Source organism: Rousettus aegyptiacus, unplaced genomic scaffold, assembly GCF_014176215.1.
Source record: "Rousettus aegyptiacus isolate mRouAeg1 unplaced genomic scaffold, mRouAeg1.p scaffold_m13_p_11, whole genome shotgun sequence".
Lineage (NCBI taxonomy): Eukaryota > Metazoa > Chordata > Mammalia > Chiroptera > Pteropodidae > Rousettus > Rousettus aegyptiacus.
The window spans coordinates 17,244,488-17,265,168 of NW_023416286.1; the positions used below are offsets into that span (position 1 = coordinate 17,244,488).

A 20,681-nucleotide genomic window follows, 5' to 3' on the forward strand; every position below is an offset into this window, starting at 1 on the left:
AAGTATTGGGGCGTGGGTGTGTAGGTGTGAGGTATGTGCGGTGCGTTGGAGGAAGGAGAGGTGGTGATTGGGTCACGGGGTCTTGGTGGGTGCCCTGTGCTCTCCCGCTGCCTTTGGCACCCTGCTCAGAATGCCTCCTCCTTCGAGTCTGCCTCCTGTCCCCACCTGCCTCTTCGCTCTCCCTCAGCAGGCCCTGCTGATGTCTCAGAGTCCCTCTTGCTCTGCTGTGTGCCCTGCGTCCCAGACTTCTCCTCTCACATTCCCGGTCCCATTATAGTCCACTCTCGAGTTACAGACCTGTGCTCGTTGATATCTGGTGCATTTCCCCCCTCTATGCAGAGCCCTGGAAAACCAAGGATTTGAAATTATTGAGAGAGGCGAAATTGAAGTGAAAGGGAAAGGGAAAATGACCACATACTTTCTGATCCAGAACTTGAATGCCTCAGAGGATGAGATAATGGGGAGACCTCAAACTCTGCTTCATGACAAAGGTGAGCAAAGGAGAGGCCTTGTCATGTGTGTCGTATGTTTTTCCCACTGACGATGTTGGCTGTGTTTATTGTGGACATTCGGTTGTGGGGTCAGCGTGGGTTGTCACCCCTCCCCACAATCAAGCTGCTGCCTTCCGTTTGGTAGCAGCTCCCGAGGGTCAGTGCAACCATTTGGCCCTGAACACTCTTCTCTTGCATCCTGGGTATTATGATGATCCTAGTGCTGGGCCGATGGACCCACTCTAAGGACCCCTCAATGCATTCATTTTTAAGGTTCTTCCCTGACCTAGGCAGGGACTTTTCCCATAAATCTCTCCTGCAGCTGGGGGATGATTTCCGAGGCTTTCCTCACACACTGGAACCTTCCATTTTTTTCATTTTCCGCATTTCCAAAACTTGAAAGAAGGACAAAACCCATGACTCCCACAGCTCCAGGAATGACAAAAGAGTGAGTTTAGGTTAAACTCAGTGCTAAGCTGGACCAGGGGTCACCATCTGGCTCACGGTGCTCAAAATAATCGGCAGCTGAAATTCAACAAGGGGGTGTCCATCAGCTGCAAGGCAGATCCCACCCACCCTACGCGGTCAGGACCCCTTAGCAACGATCCCAGTTAATGCTGGGAAATGCTGACCAGAAGGGGAAACCCAGTAGCAGGAGGCAGACCTTCCTGAACCTCTTAAGCAAATTGGAGAATGACATGGATTCATTTTGACAGGACCTAATCTTTAGCTGCTCCAGGGGCCTGAAAAGAAAATTTCTAATTCCAGAGATTTCTTATACATAGTTAATACACACAGGGTGTCTCTTTGGGACACGGAATATGGTTACTATTTTGAAAATTGGGGCTATACCAATGAATAGATGGATATTTAATAAACTTTTTAAATTGTTTTCATAGTGCTTTCATTCTAATACTAGCTCACCTTAGTGTCCCTGTGAGCTGTGATTGACTTCGGCCACATTTTACTAATGCAGATACTGAGACAGAAAGATGTAAACTAACAACTTAGAAGTAATTGGATAATAAAAACCAGGAGCTACCCTCATTAGAGCTTTTGGTCTCTGAACTTCTAAGGCTTTGGGCACCTTGTTCTCCAGCCTTACCCCTCACCATGCCCTCCCCACAGTACAGAGAGGTTCTAGAGATGATAAACAAATATTTTTTTTTCTAATTTATTGTCAAAAACAGGCAAAGTAAAAGGACGGGGAAGTGTTTTGCCACCTGCTCATAGGAGAGAGGAAGACAGAGCTGGGAACTTTAGCACAGGACAGAACAGAATCTTTCTTGGAAGGTGCGCCTAGCTCACACCTGATACTGCTCTCTCCTATTCCCACTGCAGGGGTTCCAAAACTTTCCAGTTTGAGAAACAGGATTCTAGAACATGGTCTGAATCAGTAGACACTAACCCACTTTCAGTTCTGAGATGGAAAAACAAACCAAAACAAAACAACAATCAAGTAGAAATGAGTAACTGAAGACTGCGAGATAAAGGAGGGAGAGAGGATGTGCAAAGAGAGGCGGGCGGCCCCTCCCAGACCCTAAACAGTGTCTCTGTGCAGACTAGGGAAAGGCAGCCCTTTGAGATTAGGTAGTCCCAAGGCATGGCTTATAATAGAGGAAAGTCATCCCTTCCTCTGGGCTGATGCAGCTGATCCTGAGGCTTTTCTAAAGAGAAGCGGCCTAACCCTGTGTGGACCCCAGAGCTGGGGATCTTGTTCTCTTTTCTTTTCATACTTCTTTCTCCACCAGCCTAGGATTTCCTGCAGTGAGCTTCAGCTGCCAGGCTCTGGGGAAGGACTTGTCTGCCCCTCCAACCCTGCCCTCCCATCCTCCCTGGAGTGCAGTGCTGGAGACCCCCGCCGGAGCAGGAGGGCCAGGATCTCTCAGAGGATGTCAGTGGCTTTCTAAGTGTCTAAGGGGCTCCAGAATGTGACCCCGTTAACCTCCAGGGGCTGAGTCTCTCAGAGCCAGTGATGGAGGAGGGAATTCAGAAACACTAATATGCATGTTAATGCTCTTCTCAAATTGGCCTCTTTCCTCAGATTAGCTCCCATAGGACACACATACTGGCTTTTCAGGTGATTTGAGGGAGGTATGGAAGAAAGACTAAGAGGATGAGTTTGAGGTGATTCAAATGTGCCGAGAATTATGCTGTCGATTGCAGGAGTGCAGGGGGAGGGGACCTCAGCAGTGCCCTTCCTGTGTCCTCGTGGGTGAATACCCTTCCCCCTGGCCCCTTCCACCTAGCATGAAGTTACCCAGGAGGTAACAGGAACAAGAAAAGATGGTGTCCAGGAGAGCTCCTCCTCAAACCATCCTCCTTTTCTCCCTTTTGTCCTCAGAAGCAGGTGTGTGTCCTCTTCCAGGTGGTGAGTGCATTAAACGTATTGTGTCCTGCAGCTTTCTCAGTAGTAACATTTAACGGTAGGAACCTCTGTCTGTCTGGTCCTTCATATAATGGGGAATGAAGTAACCCAGGGGCTACTGACGTCAGAAGCATCAAAGAAAGTTCCCCCACCTCTGCCACTCACAAAGTCTGCTTGCATATCTATTCTTAATTTTCCTTCCCTTCACACTTTTTTGCAGAAGCAAGTACTCAAGGAAGTCAAGACAGCAAAACTGTTGCTGTCATGAGATATGCAGACAGCCTCCACAAAATTGATGCAGCAGATGGTGAGTGCATCAGGCCAGTGACAAAGACCCCCAGTGCTGTGTTGCATGCAAAGAGAATTATAGGTTCAGAGGGGTGGCTAATGGGGGGTGGGGAAGCTTAGGGCAGAATGCTTCTGACTGGTTACTCATTATATTTTGAATAAGTTTTTTTTAGTGCTCCCATGACCCACTCACCTCACCCCAAGTGTCTTGGGGTAGGGAGGAGGCTGATTCTGAACCTCTATTCCCTTCTCCCAAAGAATCTCCAATACTCAGAAAAATGTATTAGTCTCCATGTACCCACTAAACAAAGTTACTCTGGACACTGCGGCCTCTGTGTATGCCTCCCCTTAATGAGGAGTGCTGGAGACTTCCTCACCATTCCCATCATGCGGGGCTTCGTAGACAACTCAGAGCACTGGCACTACCACAAGCCACAGGCTCGGCGACCCCTCTTCTTCACTTCATCCCCGAAGGTGGTAGAGATGGGAGGTTTCTCTCAATTCACGCCTACTCTGGACAGCCATTCAGCTCCCTCAAGTGCCGTTCTCAGGACCGACACAGCTGGGTTTGAGGATGGGTCACAAAGGACTGATGACGGACCAGGGATGGGCCTGCAGAATAAATCAGGGTATCTGTAGCCCCCACACCTCTCCTTTCTGGCTTTGCGCAGCCACTGCCACCCTTTCTGTTTCTAGAAAACCCATGTTAAGTGACCCAGATGGAATTAAGCTTTGAGACAAGGCAGTAGTGTGTTGTTACAGAGGACAGTGTCACAGAGATTTCTCAAAAACCATCCCTGGTCACTGAGACAGTTTCACACAACAATGAGACAATCCACGTGAAGAGTTAGAACAGCTTAACAATCTATATAAAGAGTTATCTATTGTTACTTCTATTAGACAAGCTCTCTCAGATTGGGTGTCACTTGAGCCTATGGCATTGGGCACTGCCCAGATGCCTGAGGACTTCCCTCTAGTTTGATCCTAGAATCTGTTCAATTTTGGTGAGAGGAGGCAGAGCAAATCTTCCCACATTCTGATCCGGGATCAGGTGGGATCTTGGATACTGGGATGTAAGAAACTCAAAGTGGACTTCTGCCATTACTTAGAGGCATTCCTCCCTTCCCCATACCCTGCTTTCTTATAGTTACATACTTCTGACAATGTTCAAGCCTCGGGTAGTCACCCTGTGCTATTACGGTGTGGAACTGCAACATTCATAGATTCATTTAACAAGGTTGCTTGGAAAACTGTTTATCTTCCAGGACACAGAGAGTTGAAGCCAGGCACTCTTTGTGGGAACTGTGATGTTCCTTGAACTAGACGCATGAGGTCTCTGCCTCAGACAGCTTGCATTTTAGTAGAGGGAGACAGACAACATGTAACAAAATAAAAGAGGTCATTTTAGATAGTGATATATGGTAAGAAGAAAATTAAACTAAGTAATGAAGAAGAGGGCCAGTGAAGGCTTCTGTGAGGGAGCAACATTTAAGCTGAAAGGCATATGAAGGCAGACCCAGGCATGTGGCTATCTGGGTAGGGGCTTCTAGGCAGCATCATGCTCCAAGGCAGACATGTGCTTGGCAAGTTCAAAAGAGAATAATAAGAAGGCCAATGTATCTAGAGAGGAGTGGGAGAGGAAGGGAGCAGTAGGGGATGTGGTCAGAGAGGTGACAGGAGCCTTGGACAGTCCGGTCTTGAGCTTCGCTATCCGCACACAAAAAGGAGCATGAAGTCTGGGGCAGGTGAGGAGCTCCTGGGCCTCCACAGGGACACTGGAAGGAGAAAGGTCTTTGCCATTGGTATTTCTAAATGATTCAGAGGAGGAGGACTAAGGACTCCATATGCTCCCGGCAGGCAAACAAATTCATGTACCAAACGCCTGCTGCCTGGGGGTCCCTCCACGGGAGAACCCACCCGAGCTGGGCAAGGCCGGGTATTTTGCTTGAAGGTGGGGGACAGAAATTCCTCAACAGGGACCCTGATTCAGTACCTCTTCTAATTGTTGCTTCGTTGGGAAAAAAAAAATCAAAAACAACTACTAGAGAAGGAGAAACAGGCCACCTCAGTTTGGTGGGGATGGGGTACTGGAAGGGTGGGGAACTGGTGCTTGTTGGGTAACTCCTTTGTGCTGAGCATTTTACCTGCATGATCTCATTGGATGCAATAGCCTCCTGACCATTTCCATAACAGAAGTGAGAAATAGAGTTCAGAAAGATTATACGATTTATATAAGGCCCCACAACTAGTAAGTGGGAGAAGTAGAACTTGATCTTCAGGCTTATTTGTCTGGGGCAGACCATGTCCATGCAAGACCTCACTGAGTAATAGACCAAAATGATTTCACACTTTCTCCCAGCCATGTTTCTCTCAGATCCTCTGGGCCCCATCTGAACAGATTTCTGATTGTTGGGTATCGTTAGCAGATATGTAAATTGGGAAGAGCCGACACACTGTGGGTGACTGACATAAGGTGCAATGTGAGCCAGGGGCTTGGAGAAATGAGAATAAAGCCAGCTGGACGGTTGACCCTCACTCTAGCTTCTCAACTAAGACCTATCAAATCAGAAATTACTTTTAACAGCTTCCCCAGGTAATCTGAGTTTGAGTTTACCACGACACAGGCTTCTTCCTCATCTCTGATGGTTGGCAGCAGACATAGAATTTAACCTTGAAGTATTCGTGTCACCTGCTCTCAGGGCCTGCCTTGTGGTTTAGGTCTCATTTCCTGTGGGTTTTCGACAGTAGTCAATAATGTCATGCTTAGCTCTGAGGTAGGCGAAGGCTGCCAGAGGGTCACTGCAGAAGCCTCCACTCTCACCTCCAGCTCTGGGGCCACACCTGCCTCCTTTGTGGGTGTGATTATAGAAAACCGTTTCCATCAGTAGCCAAAACCTGAAGGTTAAATGGCTGTTGGATCTCACTTCCTCAGGTATCTATCCGCCTGTTTCCTGGATTCCAGGCAGTAGGAGGACATTCCAGGCTCAACTCATTGATCATATCTTCCATGAACCTCACCAGGTGACAAACTTATGATGGTTTTCCAGGGGCCTTCCCATCTGACTTGGCTCCCTGGTGTGCAAGGCAGGTGCTCCACTATGTGGACTCTTGCTCGTGAGAAATACCTCAGAGCCTTGGCAGCACACACAGCTGTGGTGGCAAGGAGCATACCTCATGGACCCCTCTCTGAGAGCCAGCTGAGATGTGATGCTTACCCCTTCCTCCCATTCTCTTTAAAAAGGAAGCCTCATTGAATGCCCGGGAGGCCCAGCCAACGTTTGTCTGCAGGGCAATAAGAAACAGTCCAGGGACCCAGGCCTGCAGACTGCACCCAGGACCTCATTTGCACTTCAATAACGTGCTTTTCTTTCCCTCCACTATGTGTTTGGGTGTTAGATGTGTCAGTGGAAAGACTCCCCAATGCAATTAAAATGGAGTATTGAGCTGGAGTGAAATCAGTGTGTGTTGACTCAGATATTTAAGCAACCATCTTTCAGTATTGACTGAAAAATTGGCCTTCCAGCTGTCCCTGCTGGCAGGCTCTACTGGCATCTTGTCAGACCCCTGTTCTTGTGTTTTTTTTGAATTTCAACTTGCTTCAACTTGTCTCCCAGTGATTACAATAATAGGTGCCAGGCTGACCTGAGTACAGCACTTAGGCATGTAGCCCTGGATCCTCTCTGTGGGTGACCCCTCCTTATAGATTACAGGCAGAGGGTGTCCACTTGCTGGGTTCATGGCAGGTTAAGTCAGTTTGGAGGACTTCTTACACCAACTTCTAATTGTTCCTCTGGAGAACGTTAGAGGCGAGGGTCTCTCTCCTGACAGAGCTTAGGGCTTAGTGGTCTGCTTCCTGGGGGCAGTTACAGATTCCTCCAAAGGGGACTCTACCTTCCCAACTAAAAGAACCTCCCCACCATTTGCGATCCCCCTGATGGGTGATTTCTGGATGGGTTTGTGGTCCGTTATTGTCAGGCCCTTGCCCCTGACCTTGCAGAGTCATGACAATACAAGCACCTTTCCCAGACTTGTCTAGTGACTTGGGGTCCAGCTAGAACCAGATTAAGGAGCCTGGGCCCCTAATCATGGCCTTTCAACAGCCTTTCTAAGGACTTCATAAGCGTGGCTGTCAAGCCTTCCTGATCTTTTTTACTTGGAGCTGATGCATGATCTATCTGTTTTTAACCTTGGGCTTTCTGGAAGTTGAGCAGTTAACACAGCAATGTTCTATAGATGGAAGCTCGCTTCATTTTCCTCATCACAAAAGCTGAAGTAATAGAGCGTCTGCTTTCTGGGGTCGCTTTGAGGAATGTATGAGATATTATGTATCATCTGAAAACTATAAAGTGATAAAAACATGTCAGATATGCCAACCACTTAATCACTTAGGGACCCTATTTTTGGGAATTCATTCACTTAACAGATGCAGCAGTCTTGGCACAAAACTGTAAGGGATGCTATACGGGTTTAAAAAAAATAAGAATGATCTGCTGCACACAGGCTTTAGATCAGGAGGCAGAAGGAGACCCACCAGCTGAGTGCAACATGCCCCCGGGCCAACAGCAAGCACAGGTGATGCTGGCTATGCCCCAGGGACATGGAAACCTCTAGGAGAAGGTGTTGGGGATGGCAGGAATAGGTACAGCAAGGATGCGGCCTCTGCTCTGATCTCAAGAGAATGCAGGGGCTTTGGAGGCTGAAGATCTGGTCCTCCAGGAAGTGGCCTCTTTTGCCTAGACAGACAGAGAAGGCAAGAAGGTGGGTGATTCCAGAACGGCAACCCCTCCTGAAACCTGGAGGCTCCACTGCACCCTTTTCATCACTGGGATAAAATTCTTTCCCTGGTGGAATTGTCCTCCAAAAATATCCCTCCTTTCTCTGTTCATCCTTCTTGTATGGTTAACCTGCCCTTCCTCCAGAGCAGGTAGATTCATTATAAAATTAACCAGGATGGAACCAAGTGAAAGGAGATAAATTGTCTGCACGTATGGAGACCAAACAGAGTGAAGTCCAGGACAGGGACAGGCTGAGAGGCTTGGTGGGACGGGGCACCCAACACCAGGTCTTATGCTGGAAGTATCAGGACAGGTGAATCCTGGATGACTGAGACAATCCGACTGAGAGTGTGACTTCACGCTCAAGCCCCCAACCCCAACCCCAGTCATGGAGAATCACTATTGAAACCAAGATTTGGTTTCTCATATCTTGTTCTATATAGGAGGTTAGAAACAGATTCAGAAATGCAGATAAGGAATTATTTTAATCGCGAATGTAAGAATTCCTTCTTGTAACCCCAAATCTAGTTATTTATGACTCACAGAACCCAGCTACAACAAGTGGGCAACAACCCGAATTCCACCTATATTTCTCGAGGAAACAGCATTCCCCAAACTTTGCGTTGCACCACTACACTCCCCAAGGTCACGTTTGAGAGCATGGCTCACATGATGATTGTTTTCCAGAGAGATTTCTTTTGCAACCATTCATTTACTCTGTTTTTAATCTATATTGGAATTGTTTCTGTGCTGTTTTAATTCTTTACTAGGCTGTGTTGGTTTGCTCAACTAAAGATAACTTATTTATTTGTTTACATTATAGATGGAATGCTTAATTATTATTTTTAAAAACAGAAAGTGCGGATAAACCAAAGGAAGACAGCAAAAGCATCACCCAGAAAGATACTGTTAAAATTGTAGTATCTGTCTTCCTAGACTTGTGTGTGTGAGGGTGCATGTATAAGTGTATATATATATATACCTTTTCTTACAAAATTGGGATTATCACACATACACTGTTTTGTAACTTGGCAGGTCATGAATTTCTTACCTTTGAACATTTAAACACATTTCAAAACAGAGGAGGGAATTTATAAAAAGGCATAATGTGCTTGACATGGAACGCTCATTTCCCATGTGACTTGTACTGCCATACAACAAAAACCACATTTACTTTGTACCAAAAGCAGAAATCCAATTATCGTGTCCATCTTCTCATTCACGACACATGTGCGGTGACTCCGCTATTCTGTGAGTCCTGAAGTTTCCTCTGAATTTTCCAAGACAGGTTAATCTCATTCTTTTTAGCTTTGGTGTTTAGGTTATTTCAGGTGTCTAGATGTTAGTAATACATGGAAGATGTACGTTTCAATTCTCAATTAATCAGAAAACCTAATTAGCCATAATGCTATATTTCCCAAGCTGCACAATAATGAGCATTAACTATACCAAAATGATGGTGCTGATAGAGGATCATGAGCCACAGTCTTGTGGGAACAAAAGATGATGTATGGGAATTCATCTCAAGTAAATAAGGAAATTCTTCCACCATCTGGATTGTGGAATTAGATTGGGGTTAAAATGTCAACTATATATGTATAGAAATTCCAAGAGAGTCTTGTAATTCTGTGCTGGCCACGTCTTTTTTGAATCGTCAGGAGGCAGCGACTCAAATCCCTGGAGTTGTATTTGTCCTGTTCGGCTTTCAATATACCATCTCAGTTCCTTGCCCAGCACAGTCCTACCTGGTCATCTGTTTTCTCCCTGTTGATCAGAGAATTTTTCCTCAAGGAGAGAAAAGGGAAAGAAGACAATGAGTTTAATAGGAGTACAAGAAAAATAGGAGTAGAAATGGAGAAGGAGGCCCACAGATAAGATACAAGCAAGAACATGAAAAATGGCCAGTTTAGAAGAAAGAAAATGTGTTGAAGAGGTAAGATAAATGAGTCAGCAACCCACAAAGCTAAGTGGACAAGGTTTGGAGAAGTTAGAAGGAAGAAAAATATGAAAAAGTGTTGAATGAAGGGGAGACGAAGAGACCTGAGAAATATTATCTTCCAACATTCTTTGTGAGAAGTTAAGCCAGAAAATAGATTATTCATCCTGGTTACGCAGAAACCCTGGTGCTGTCTGGAGGCGGGACCACATGGTCCATAGAGCCTGAGTGTCGCTAGGTGACAGGGGAAAGTTTTCCTTTGCTACATTTCCTCCTTTTTTTTTTTTTCTTCTTTTTTAGCAACTCCAGTCTCTTTTGGTTCAGTTTTTATTTTTGTTAGGGGTAATCCTCACTTTTGGTACAATTACAAAGACACAAAACAAATAAGTTCTGAGATCACAGTACTATTTTGCAGAGATTTTTTTCTCACAGGTTCTTGTAATGTTTCTATGAGCTGAGTAAGAGATAGATGTCTTGTTCAGCATCCTTGTACAGCTGGAGAAACTGAGGCACAGGGAGACGTTAGATGGAGCACTCGTGGGCAGTTATAGACCTGGAGGCAGACAGCCATATCTTCTCAGTAGGAAAAAAATCATATTTTCTGTCTATAATCAACTCCTTTTTCCTTTATTTGCAACGGTACCAAAACAAAACTGATCTCAGACATTACAAACATACTGTCCTTAACATTTATCCTGCTTGTTTCCACCTTTGAAAAATTCAATTCCTTTTAAAGGTATAATAGTGCTTACATCTCAAAGAAAAACAATACAGTAATAAACCGTAATTGAAAATGAAAAGAATAAAGAGTATTTGGAGTAATAAAGCTAGTATAGAATTAACAAAAAACGAAAAACTAAAAACCCCATTTCCGAATAATTAACAATTTTCAAAGATATTGCTGAGCATGATTTAGTCTTTGGGGGTGGCGGTGGGAGTGGGGGAGATGTGCTGTAGTACTCAATGAACGTGTAGCTAATGAAAGCTCCACTTATTCAACTCCAGTTTGGTCGTGTCCTATAAAACTGCACATTTCAGGGTTTTACGAACCACGTTTCCTTGTCAGATTAGCCTCAATTTATGCATGAGCTAAATGCTGCGTAAGCATCACCACCTGGAGTTGCCCCAGTGACCTGGCTCTAGGTGTCCCAGGAACTCCCTTCTTCCTGAATTTTTACGTCATTCTGGGTCTGAGACTCTGAAGAGACTGGGGAGAGGTTCCAGTAGCTGGAAACTATCCGCTGTTCTTTGGTCTTCAAAGTTAATAACTGACCCAGGTTCAGGAAGATATCCGAGGTGCTAACAGCCCCTAATGGTGAAAGAAATCATTTGTTCATTTGGGAACAGAGGGCTAAAGATAGAAGCCCTCCTGCATTTCCTGATTTTTAGAACAGTTGCCTCAAACCTAATACCTAAGCTTCTCTGAACTTGAATGTCTCTGGAACAATGATTAGTGTAAAACAAATGTGAATGACGACTAAAGTCTGAGGTGTTAACCTTTCCAAATGAAGCTGCAGGGGGCATGGGAGGCAGAGGCCGTATCTTCCACCCAGGCTGCTCTCCACTCCTTCTCTGAGTCTTGCTCCTTCCCTCACAGTCCCAGTGTTAGTGCTTTTCCAGCATCTTCTTCCTGGGCTCCTTTCCATGTGTAGAAATAAGAATCAGCATCTTTGAGTTTGTACTCTATGTGGGGCACTGCATTAATCACTTTGCATAAATCATCTAATTTAATTATCACAGCAACCCTTGGAGGCAGGTGTAATCATTATTTCCCCTCTTTTCAGATGAGGGAAAATGAGGCCCAGACAGGGTAATTAGGAGCAGTGGCTGTGCTGGGTGCGAACCTCAGCCTGTGTGACATGATGCTCAGAAGTCTTAGGCAGTCACAGAGCAGCAAGTCAGGAGGCTCAGTGCTGTTATGTGAGTTACGCACAAGTAACGGTGTGGTATGTGACCAAAAACATGATGCGGTGTGGGATGAAAGAACTAATATAGCAACAAGCCTGAGATCTGTGTGTGCCTTCTCTGCCTGGGCTGCGAAGACATGCCCCTGTCCAGGAGGGAGCGAAGGAAGCCCCTAGGGCCCACACTGTGTTTTCTGGGGCCTGGCTCAGACGGAAACCCGGGACTGCAGAGACCAGTCTGAGGCCTGACCGATTTGCTCACCTCGTTGTCTTGTTTCAGCTTCTGACAAATTAACACCTGAAGGGAGTCCGGTGGCGGAACCTGACTCTGTGGAGGCAGCTGACAGACAACGGTCTTTGGATGAGACAGAGGCACATCCCTTGCCTAACAACACCCTGCCCTCTGGTTTCTGTGCGCTGCTGTAGCAGAGGGAAAGTGAACCCCTCCGCTTGGTTTTTCCCCCACTCGGTTTTATGGAGACAAAGAAAAATAATTTCTTTTCACTTCTCAGCTCAAAACTTCTTAAGCTGTGTCTCTTCCTCATTGTTCCTTTGAGAATAAAAGTCTAGAAATGAAACACGATCTTGACAAGTTTCGAAAATGTGCTTTTACATTCTCAGTTCAAAGCCAACCCTACACTTTGAGATTTTGGGTCTTGTTTGTTCTCATAGATCACAAATTCGGCTGTGGGGCCTCTTCCTGTTTTCTTCTAGCAGGAGTGAATGCCTTTCATGCTCTCATCACTATGACTCCACTGAATCTTTGCCTCTGGGCAAAAGCCCCAGTGGCTAACTTCAGACGACACCCTGACCTCAGAGCTCCTCATGCCCGGTGCCTTGTTTTAAATGATGGTTGGGGTGGGGGGAGGGGCAGAGGGAGAGGAGAAAAGAGACCCAGACCTGCAGTTTATAAATCATCCCATAACACAGCCAGGATGTGAAAGGCACTCAGCCAGCCCTTGCGAAAGGAAATAATTTTCATTCCCAGCCCTGGAAATTACATGAAGCGGTAGAACAAAAACAGCATTCCCCCGGAGATGTGCTGAAAGGAAAATGGAGGAGGAGATGTGAAAATCACGGGAAGGGCAGAGTTAGGAGGGAGAGGGCATCGAGGCAGAGCACAGCCGGACACCCAGGCCCCTAGGCAGCACAGAAAGCTGCTTCCGGCCACAGGTGTGGAAGCATCTTCTGCAACCGGGAGCGCGGGAATGTGCTCTGAGGTGCGCAGTGCGCGGAGAGGGGAGGCGGAGACATGGGCTGCGGACCACACCCCTGCACTTGGCGACGGTGAGAAAGACGTGGTTTGTTTGTTTATTTATTTTTAACCTAGATAATAAAATCTTAAGGGCACATAATTTTCGAATTCATCCTTGTTAGGACCTTACTTGTCTCAAGAGGCATTAACCGTTTCCGGCAATTCCCAGGAGGGGGTGGGCAGGACCTGACTCTGTCCTCAGCCAATCCCAGGGGCAGAAGGTAAAGAGAGGGAAACAAGTGTCAAATTCCTTGTTTCGACCTCTAGACAACAGCAACTGGTCTTGTCTGGAAGCAGGCAGATGCGGGCAGGAGTTCGCAGGTCCACGTTGACCAAGCTTATACAGTGCAAAGTGCAGGGTCAAGAGATGTGGTTCTTGTCCAGAGTACCCTGTCCCAAGTCTTGGTATCTCAGTTTCACCAGCTATAAAATGGAGTTAGTGACAGCTGCCCTACCGTCCTCACAGACGGTTTTGTTTGTTTTTGGTGAGGATTCAGTGAAATACAAGAACCCACAGAGAAATGCGATACAGTAGTAGTAACTACTGACATTTATTGACCGCCAACCACGTGCTAGGCACTGGCCTCGCATGTATCACGCGTTATTTCTGCTCCTGGCAACAACTCCATAATAAGAAAGCCTTTTCACTTACTCGACAGACGAGGAAACAGAAATTCGGGGAGATTCGGTGGCCTGAGAGCACACCACTGGTGCTGGTGAATAGCTAAACAGAACACATGCCGCTCTGTGTTACGACAATATCGAAAAAGGCACGAGCACCTGGAGGTGTGGAGCCTGAAGCCAGGCAAAGCCAAGTTTGAATCCTGGCCCTACCATTTACCAGCCGTGTGAGTTTGGAAAAGTTGCCGAACATCTCTGTGCTTCGGTGTCCCCTTTGTAAGATAGGGGTGATCAGAGGGCGTTCCTCGGAGGGGTGCCATGAGGGTGCCCTGAGGGATGTCATGAAATACACGCCAAGGACTTAGAAGAGTTATGGACATTTAGTAAGCCCTCTTTAAATGCTTTCTTTTAAATGCTTAAATTTTTATTTTTTAAAATGCTCCTATTAAATGGTCTCCCTGCTAAAGTGGGGGCAAGCAAAGACAATTCAGCTCACGATTCTTGTTATTCTCCCTGTATTCTTTCCTTCAAAATCCTTTAGCTCGGCTTAGAGCAAGAACCCAACCCAGGACTATGAACTCTGTTTGGTGGTAGCATTGCCTGAGAGATAAAGAGCAAAACACTTGTTTGGCGGAGTAGCAGCTTTTTGTTTTGTTTTTGGAAGGAGGAGAGCAGGAGCCTGGGGTTTTGGCTCCTAGCTGGCAGCCTGCTTTGCTTCCTTGGGCCCAACAAAATATGCCAGTTTAATGTTCAGCTATACCTAAGACTGCCAGAAACTGTGAAGCAGGTGCCCTAGCCCTGGTTGAAAATGGAGAAGATTTTGTTCAATGTTTATTATGGTTGAAATAATTGTTTCCAACTGTAAATGAATGACTGCATCCAGCATTTGGTATCCTCCTGGAGCCTACTATTTACTCTTTGGAGTAAACAGTGGTGGAGACAAACTTCAGGTGCCCAGGAAACCTTGCCAGGCTGCCATCAGGCTCCCTGAACCCCCGGAACTCCCAGGGAGCGTTCTTTCTCAGATGCGCCCCTCTGGGTTGGAGCCCTCAGGAGCCCCGTGCCAACCCGGGCTGTGCGAACACTCACGAAGAGGGCAGAGTGGCTCATAGGACGTCTGCACCGCTCACTGCAAGTGCTGTGCTGCAACGCCCACCTCTGCTGTCTGCCTGACTTCCCCCGGCCAGAGGTCTGGCTGTCTCTCCAAATAACAGACTTTTGTTTGCAGCAGCGAATGCTTTGCCTGGCCCGTAAGGCAGAATGTCTCCAGACTGAGCCCCATCCAGGCTTAGGACCTTCGGGAGAGGGACTCTCTCACACCAAAAACGGGATAGGTTCATTTTGCTGGGTGACCCTGTCTGGCTCCAGCCCCTTCAGCTCCCTCTACACCAAGGCTCAGCCCAGGGGCACATCTGATCCAAGCAAATGATCATTATGGCTTCTGACCTCATCCAGCAGGCCGAAGACTATTAGAAACTCATGGGCCTTCAGCACATTAAGAGAGATGGAGGAGATTTTCATGAGTAAGAACTTGAAAACACTGTCCAAGATGAGCCCAGAGTTTAATTCCATGGCTTCTACAGCCGGTGCTGCCCCACCTCCCAGCCTCCCACATACCAAGCCTCCGGAGGTAGAGTTCATGGATGTAGGTTGAGGCAATGATGATATGTCAGGGTGTCCCTTTGCCTCTCCTTCCTCTGTCCTTTGTGGGCATCTGAGCCCCATTTTTAAAATGCTCGAGCCTGGCCTGGGGCTGGCACCTCACCCCTTTCCTGGGCTATGACTGGCTCATTCTTTACAATGCCCCAACCTCCCCCCCACCCTCTTTTTTTACCCTTTCTCCTTTTCCAACTTTTCTTCAGCTCGAGTTGTATGTGAGAGAAAGAAGGCAAATCATGTGCCTGGCTGAGGAATGAGATCATTTCTCTCCCCTCTTAGCAGGCTTGCTGTCTGCTGGTCGGGGTTACTGGAGGAAAGCAGGAAAGCTCCATTTCCACAGAGAGCCATCTGGCTCCACCAGACGCACACTGATGCTAATTCGTTGGTTTCTTTTTCTTTATCCTTTCTGTTGTTGTTGTTGTTCCTAAGGAACACTTCACTGCAGCTGTAAACTCAGACCCGGTCTGTCTGAAGGCAAGGGTTCATTTGGAGCACATACTTATTACAGCATTATGTCCCCCAGCACCCCTGTCCCCTTGTAGGTGTCAGGACCTCATTGTTATCATTGGTGGGTCTATGCCCGTTGTAATGTCAGGCCTGTACTTTCAAATGGAAATCAGGCAATTATGCTCCACATGGAGAAATCTGACAGATGCAGAGGTTTTACACCACTGGCTGTGTCATGGGGATAAAGGCGGCCAGTGCTCCCAGGGGATGGTTAAATAAATAGAATATGTTTCAAGAGCACACACACAAAAAATCCAGGAATAATTAACTGTGTGATGAGAGTTCATAGATCCTGTGGCTGTTTAACTTCAGAATGTGTTAATGATATGTCAATGAATTGCTTAACTCATCCTTGTAAAGGCGTCATTAGAACCTATTACAATCTGCATTCAAACAGAGGCAGACTGCTCTGTGCATCTGTTTTCCAGTTTCCAAATGCAAAGCTTTGGAGTATTTTAACTTGTCGTGCTTCCCCGACATTGCAGAGTCTGCAGAGTTGGGGTGAGAGGGCTGGGGGACTCCAGTGAGCTTAAAGAGAAGAATGGCTGATAACAGCCTGATGTTCCCCTAACAGAGCAGCTTCCTGTTAACATTCAGTGTTAGGTAAATAGGTGCTTGTGCAGGGAAATAAAGCAACAGTATCACAGCTATTGGCTGAGTACTTGTAATGCTCCAAGTGCTGGCCAAGTGCTCGAGTTTTGTGAGTGTGAGGCAGGTACTATTATTACCCACGTTTTATAGACAGGGACACTGGCACCAGAGGTAAATGGAAAAACTGGGTTTCAGATCTAGCTTTGCCTGACTCTGGTCTTAGCTCTCGACTGCTGGGTTGCACCCTAATGTTTCAACGGATAATAGGAAGACAGATACATACTTGTTCATTCACCCTTTATAATAAAGCACACATATAGTTTGAGTAAACTAAACAGGAGACCTAAATAAAAATTTAAACTTAAGTTTTTTCCTAAAATAGCCAGCTGTTTAAACAAAGGGTTAGAGCCTGAAATGTGCAGTAAGATTCAACACGCAATGTGTCCAAAACTGGGTTTATATTAGCTCACATTACCAAAAGGTAGGGAGCCCCTAAACCCTGGCCATTTCTTTCTTCGGTTACAGAACAGAAAACTCAGCAGGCTTTGGTCCATGCCTTTGGACTTTCCAAGTTCCCGAAATTCCCTACTATGCAGCTGCCTTGGACTCCACGAAAGCTGATGCCTATTAGAACCAAGAAGAAAGGGAAGACATTTCATCTCTCAGAAAAAGTGTTTTTAAACCAAGCATAGGACAAAATAAATAAAATAGGTTTACATAGGAATTTTTAATGTTTTCACAGATGGAGTGCCATTTGAAAGTCCACGAGGCCCCCTTGTACTGAGAGTACATTAATCAAATAAAACCAGAGGTTTCAAGAGACAGAATGTCTACTAATTTGCTACTGACTAATAAACTTCGGTTGCACACACAGCACCCTCCGGTCATAACTTGTTTTATCTCACCAAGGGTGGAAAAACATTTAAGGAGATTCAAAAACTTTTAGACTATCAGCTTTGTTTTATGTCAGGAAAGAATTAAATTTTTGCTTATGGAAAAATTAGTTTGAGTTTTTTATCTCTAGTAACATCCATTTGAAAATATTAGAATACTAAGCTTGCATTGTAGAAATAAATATTAAAATATACTCTTCATTCAAGATATTAATTAAAAAGGGTTGAAAACACAAGTGATGATCACAAAAGAGACCAAAGGCACAAATCACTCAAGAATGGATCACTCCAGAGCTCAGCAAAGCAATAGGAGCATCCTCCTGTCTGCAGGGCCGGTGATATTGAATCACCCACCGATGGAGCGGAGCCCTGCTCAACAGAGACCAAGGGCTAATGACCTAAGAGAAGAACATCAGAGCGAAGAAAATGGAAAAAAAAAATAGTTAAAACTCAGAAATTTAAAAAATTTTAAATCAAGAACTAAAATAGAGGTTAACCTCAAAATATGTCATGGCTAATGTCATTCAATCAGTTATGTCCTTGATGTTATTAGCAGATAATGACAAAAAATATTTTAAATTAAGAATCTTAGTCTACAGCCACGCCACCCTGAATGAAGAAGCCCGCTCCCTTCTGATCTCAGAAGCTAAGCGGGGTCAGGCCTAGTTAGTACTTGGATGGGAGACCACCTAGGAAGACCAGGTGCTGTAGGTGTAAAAAGTAAAAAAAATAAGAGATTGCAGGTTGACAAGGTCCTTGCAATCTGTGAGGTCAACCAAGAGTTGCCTCGCCTAAAAAATAAAATTTAAAAAATAGAGAAAAAAAGAATCTGACCAAAAAAAAAATAAATCAATTTATAGAGAAATATCTAACACTTTCCCAGATTCAGGAAGTGCCATTTTGATAGTTCGAGATGCCTGAATTTGCAGAGATAATTTTTAAGCTAAACCTCAGGCGCCTGCTAATTTGCCTGTGATTAATGAGTATCTGAAACACACACACACACGCACACACACACAAACACACACACGCTCAGTTGTTATTTTAGCTTCTCAAGTATAAAAAAAAATATTTAGAAAACCATTCAAAATCCTTAGGGCCATTAATTTATTTTATCATAAAAAAACATTTAAAAATCCACTGATCAAAGAGGAAATGTTGCCATTTTCTTCTCTTTTTCAACACATTTATTTGAAAATGTTATTATAATAATCTTGTGATTGGAAAAATCAGAATCGACTTTGACCCAGCTCTTCCAAAAAATTGTGTGTCTGTGTGTGTGCATTTGAATATTAACTGGAGTCTCAGGTATGAGACTATATGCGCATATCACCGTTAGCCAGGCCACTTGTTAGATGAGACAGCAGGAAGACCATAAAAAAACACAGGTGGTGTTTTTCTGATTTCACCCTTCATGCTCTTGAGAAAATCTTTTCCAACTAAGCCACAAGAGAAACAATTGAAAGCCACTGATTTAGATCAAAATGTTAATAATGGTCATCTTTAGGAGCTAGAATTATGGGTAATTTTATTTTTCTTCTACATGTGTTTCTGAGTTTTCCAAATAATATGTAATGGGTTTCCAGCATGATGTTTAAATGAGTGGGCACTGGAGCCAAGCCACAGGATTTGGAGCCCGGCCCTGCAGCTCATTGGCTTGAGCAAGTCACTTTTCACCTTGGACTCTCAATTTCCTTTCTGTAGGATGGAAATGATCATCGTGCTTACAATGTTCTTATGATGGTTACTGCGATAATGCTCGCAAAGCATGTAGTGCCTTACACATGTTAACTATGCAATAAATTTTAACTATTTAAGAAAAATCCTTATACAATCCATGTCTGTATGGTTTCTTATAGAAATAAAAAGGGATATCTGGTCTCATTGATAAAGCCAATATATTTTTTGTATGCCACATTGCTTATCACCGGGTATAAGTGAGCACCCCCTCCAGTTCCTTCTCTCACACTTCCTTGTGTTTTTCATTCATGACATTCGTTGCAACCTGAAATTAGTTTATTTGTTTATATATTGCAATCAGCCACCATGGTTGATTTTAAGCTCTGAATGGTTTAACAAATGGCTTGCAAAGCTCCTGAATATGTAACAACTAGCTCTCATGAGCCAGCATGTCACTGGCTAATCTTTGACAATTTCAATAATTTAAAACTGCATTTTAAATGGTAGTTTGAGTTTGAAAATGAAGGAAAATAACCCCTCACTCCGTACCCTCAGGCCTGCACAAATATGACAATTAATTTGTAGGCAATATCACCAGTGGGGGCTGTTAGCTCTAACTAAACATATATCCAAAAGGGTTGATTTTTATTATAGTGGTGGTAAAATGAAGGGTCCTTGGAAACTGATGGGACCGTAAAAATAAGATCCAGTATTACTTTCCCAAATGCTCCAGCACCCTGAGGAAATGAGCAAGGTTGAGCATTGGGATTTCTTTAAGATCCAAGTAAGTATTTTCTCTTTCAATTCATTTTAAAAGCTAAAATACCATAAAAAGGCATGCATTAAGATATCTTTCTCCTACCTCTAACCCTATCCACCAATCATTCTCATTACTGATAGTCATTTTTGATTTCTTGTTTACATTTTCATTATGAAAATAGAAGCAAACACATATAGGTGTTTTTATTCCCTACTCCTGCCTGTCTTACACAAAAGATACTGTTTATATTGTTCTGCGTCTATTTTTTTTTCCCACTTAACAGTATAATCTGCTGTTTTTCTGTGTCAGCATACAGAGACCATCTTCGTTGTTTTTTTGTAGCTGCATGTTTTATATGGCACATTAAAGATGGCCCCCAATTTTTTGCTCTTCTTTCCATTGAGAGGTAATTCTAGTTCCCTCTCCTTGAATATGTGCAGGCCTCAGTGATTTGTTTGACCAACAGAGTACATTGAGAGTGATGCTATGTCAGTAGGTCAGGTGTGAAGAGGCTGGCTGTTTTCCATCTCCTGCCACTTGGGACACTCTCCCTGGCAGGGGTGGAGGGAGATGACTGGGGGAAAGTCTGACTCCCCTGAAACCATCATGCTGTGAGGAAGGCCAAGCTACCATGTAGAGAGATAATGCACAGAGATGCTGGGCCAATCCACAGCTGTTTTAGCCACATTTGATCACACACCAAATATGGCAATGAAGACTTTGCTTATGTTGATTTTTGTCATGAAGAATGCCATTTTTAAGACTCCCATATTTCCTCTATTATCTTTGTCTTTTAACATTTAATCTTTGATCCACTTGGAATCTGTCCTGATGGATGCATCTAATTATATTTTTCTAAATGGCTACTTGTCTTTAAATCATTTATTGAATTAATCCATATTTTTGCTGATTTCAAATGCTATATTTTGGTATGCTTATGGGTCTAGCTATAG

The 20,681-nt window shown here is 44.6% G+C and overlaps 1 protein-coding gene and 1 pseudogene across 1 annotated transcript in view; both read left to right on the plus strand.

Moving 5' to 3' along the window:
- LOC107509998 (guanylate cyclase soluble subunit beta-2) overlaps nucleotides 1-12,408 on the plus strand; it is a 70,696-nt gene extending 58,288 nt beyond the window's left edge. The window contains exons 14-16 of the mRNA XM_016143069.2: nucleotides 340-491; nucleotides 3,080-3,166; nucleotides 12,043-12,408. Coding sequence (XP_015998555.2) covers nucleotides 340-491; nucleotides 3,080-3,166; nucleotides 12,043-12,188 — 385 coding nt within the window. The 3' untranslated portion in view covers nucleotides 12,189-12,408. The remainder of the gene's footprint in view (nucleotides 1-339; nucleotides 492-3,079; nucleotides 3,167-12,042) is intronic.
- Nucleotides 12,409-17,879: 5,471 nt separating this feature from the next.
- Nucleotides 17,880-18,002, plus strand: LOC118609837 (annotated as a pseudogene).
- The last annotated feature ends 2,679 nt before the right edge of the window (nucleotides 18,003-20,681 follow it).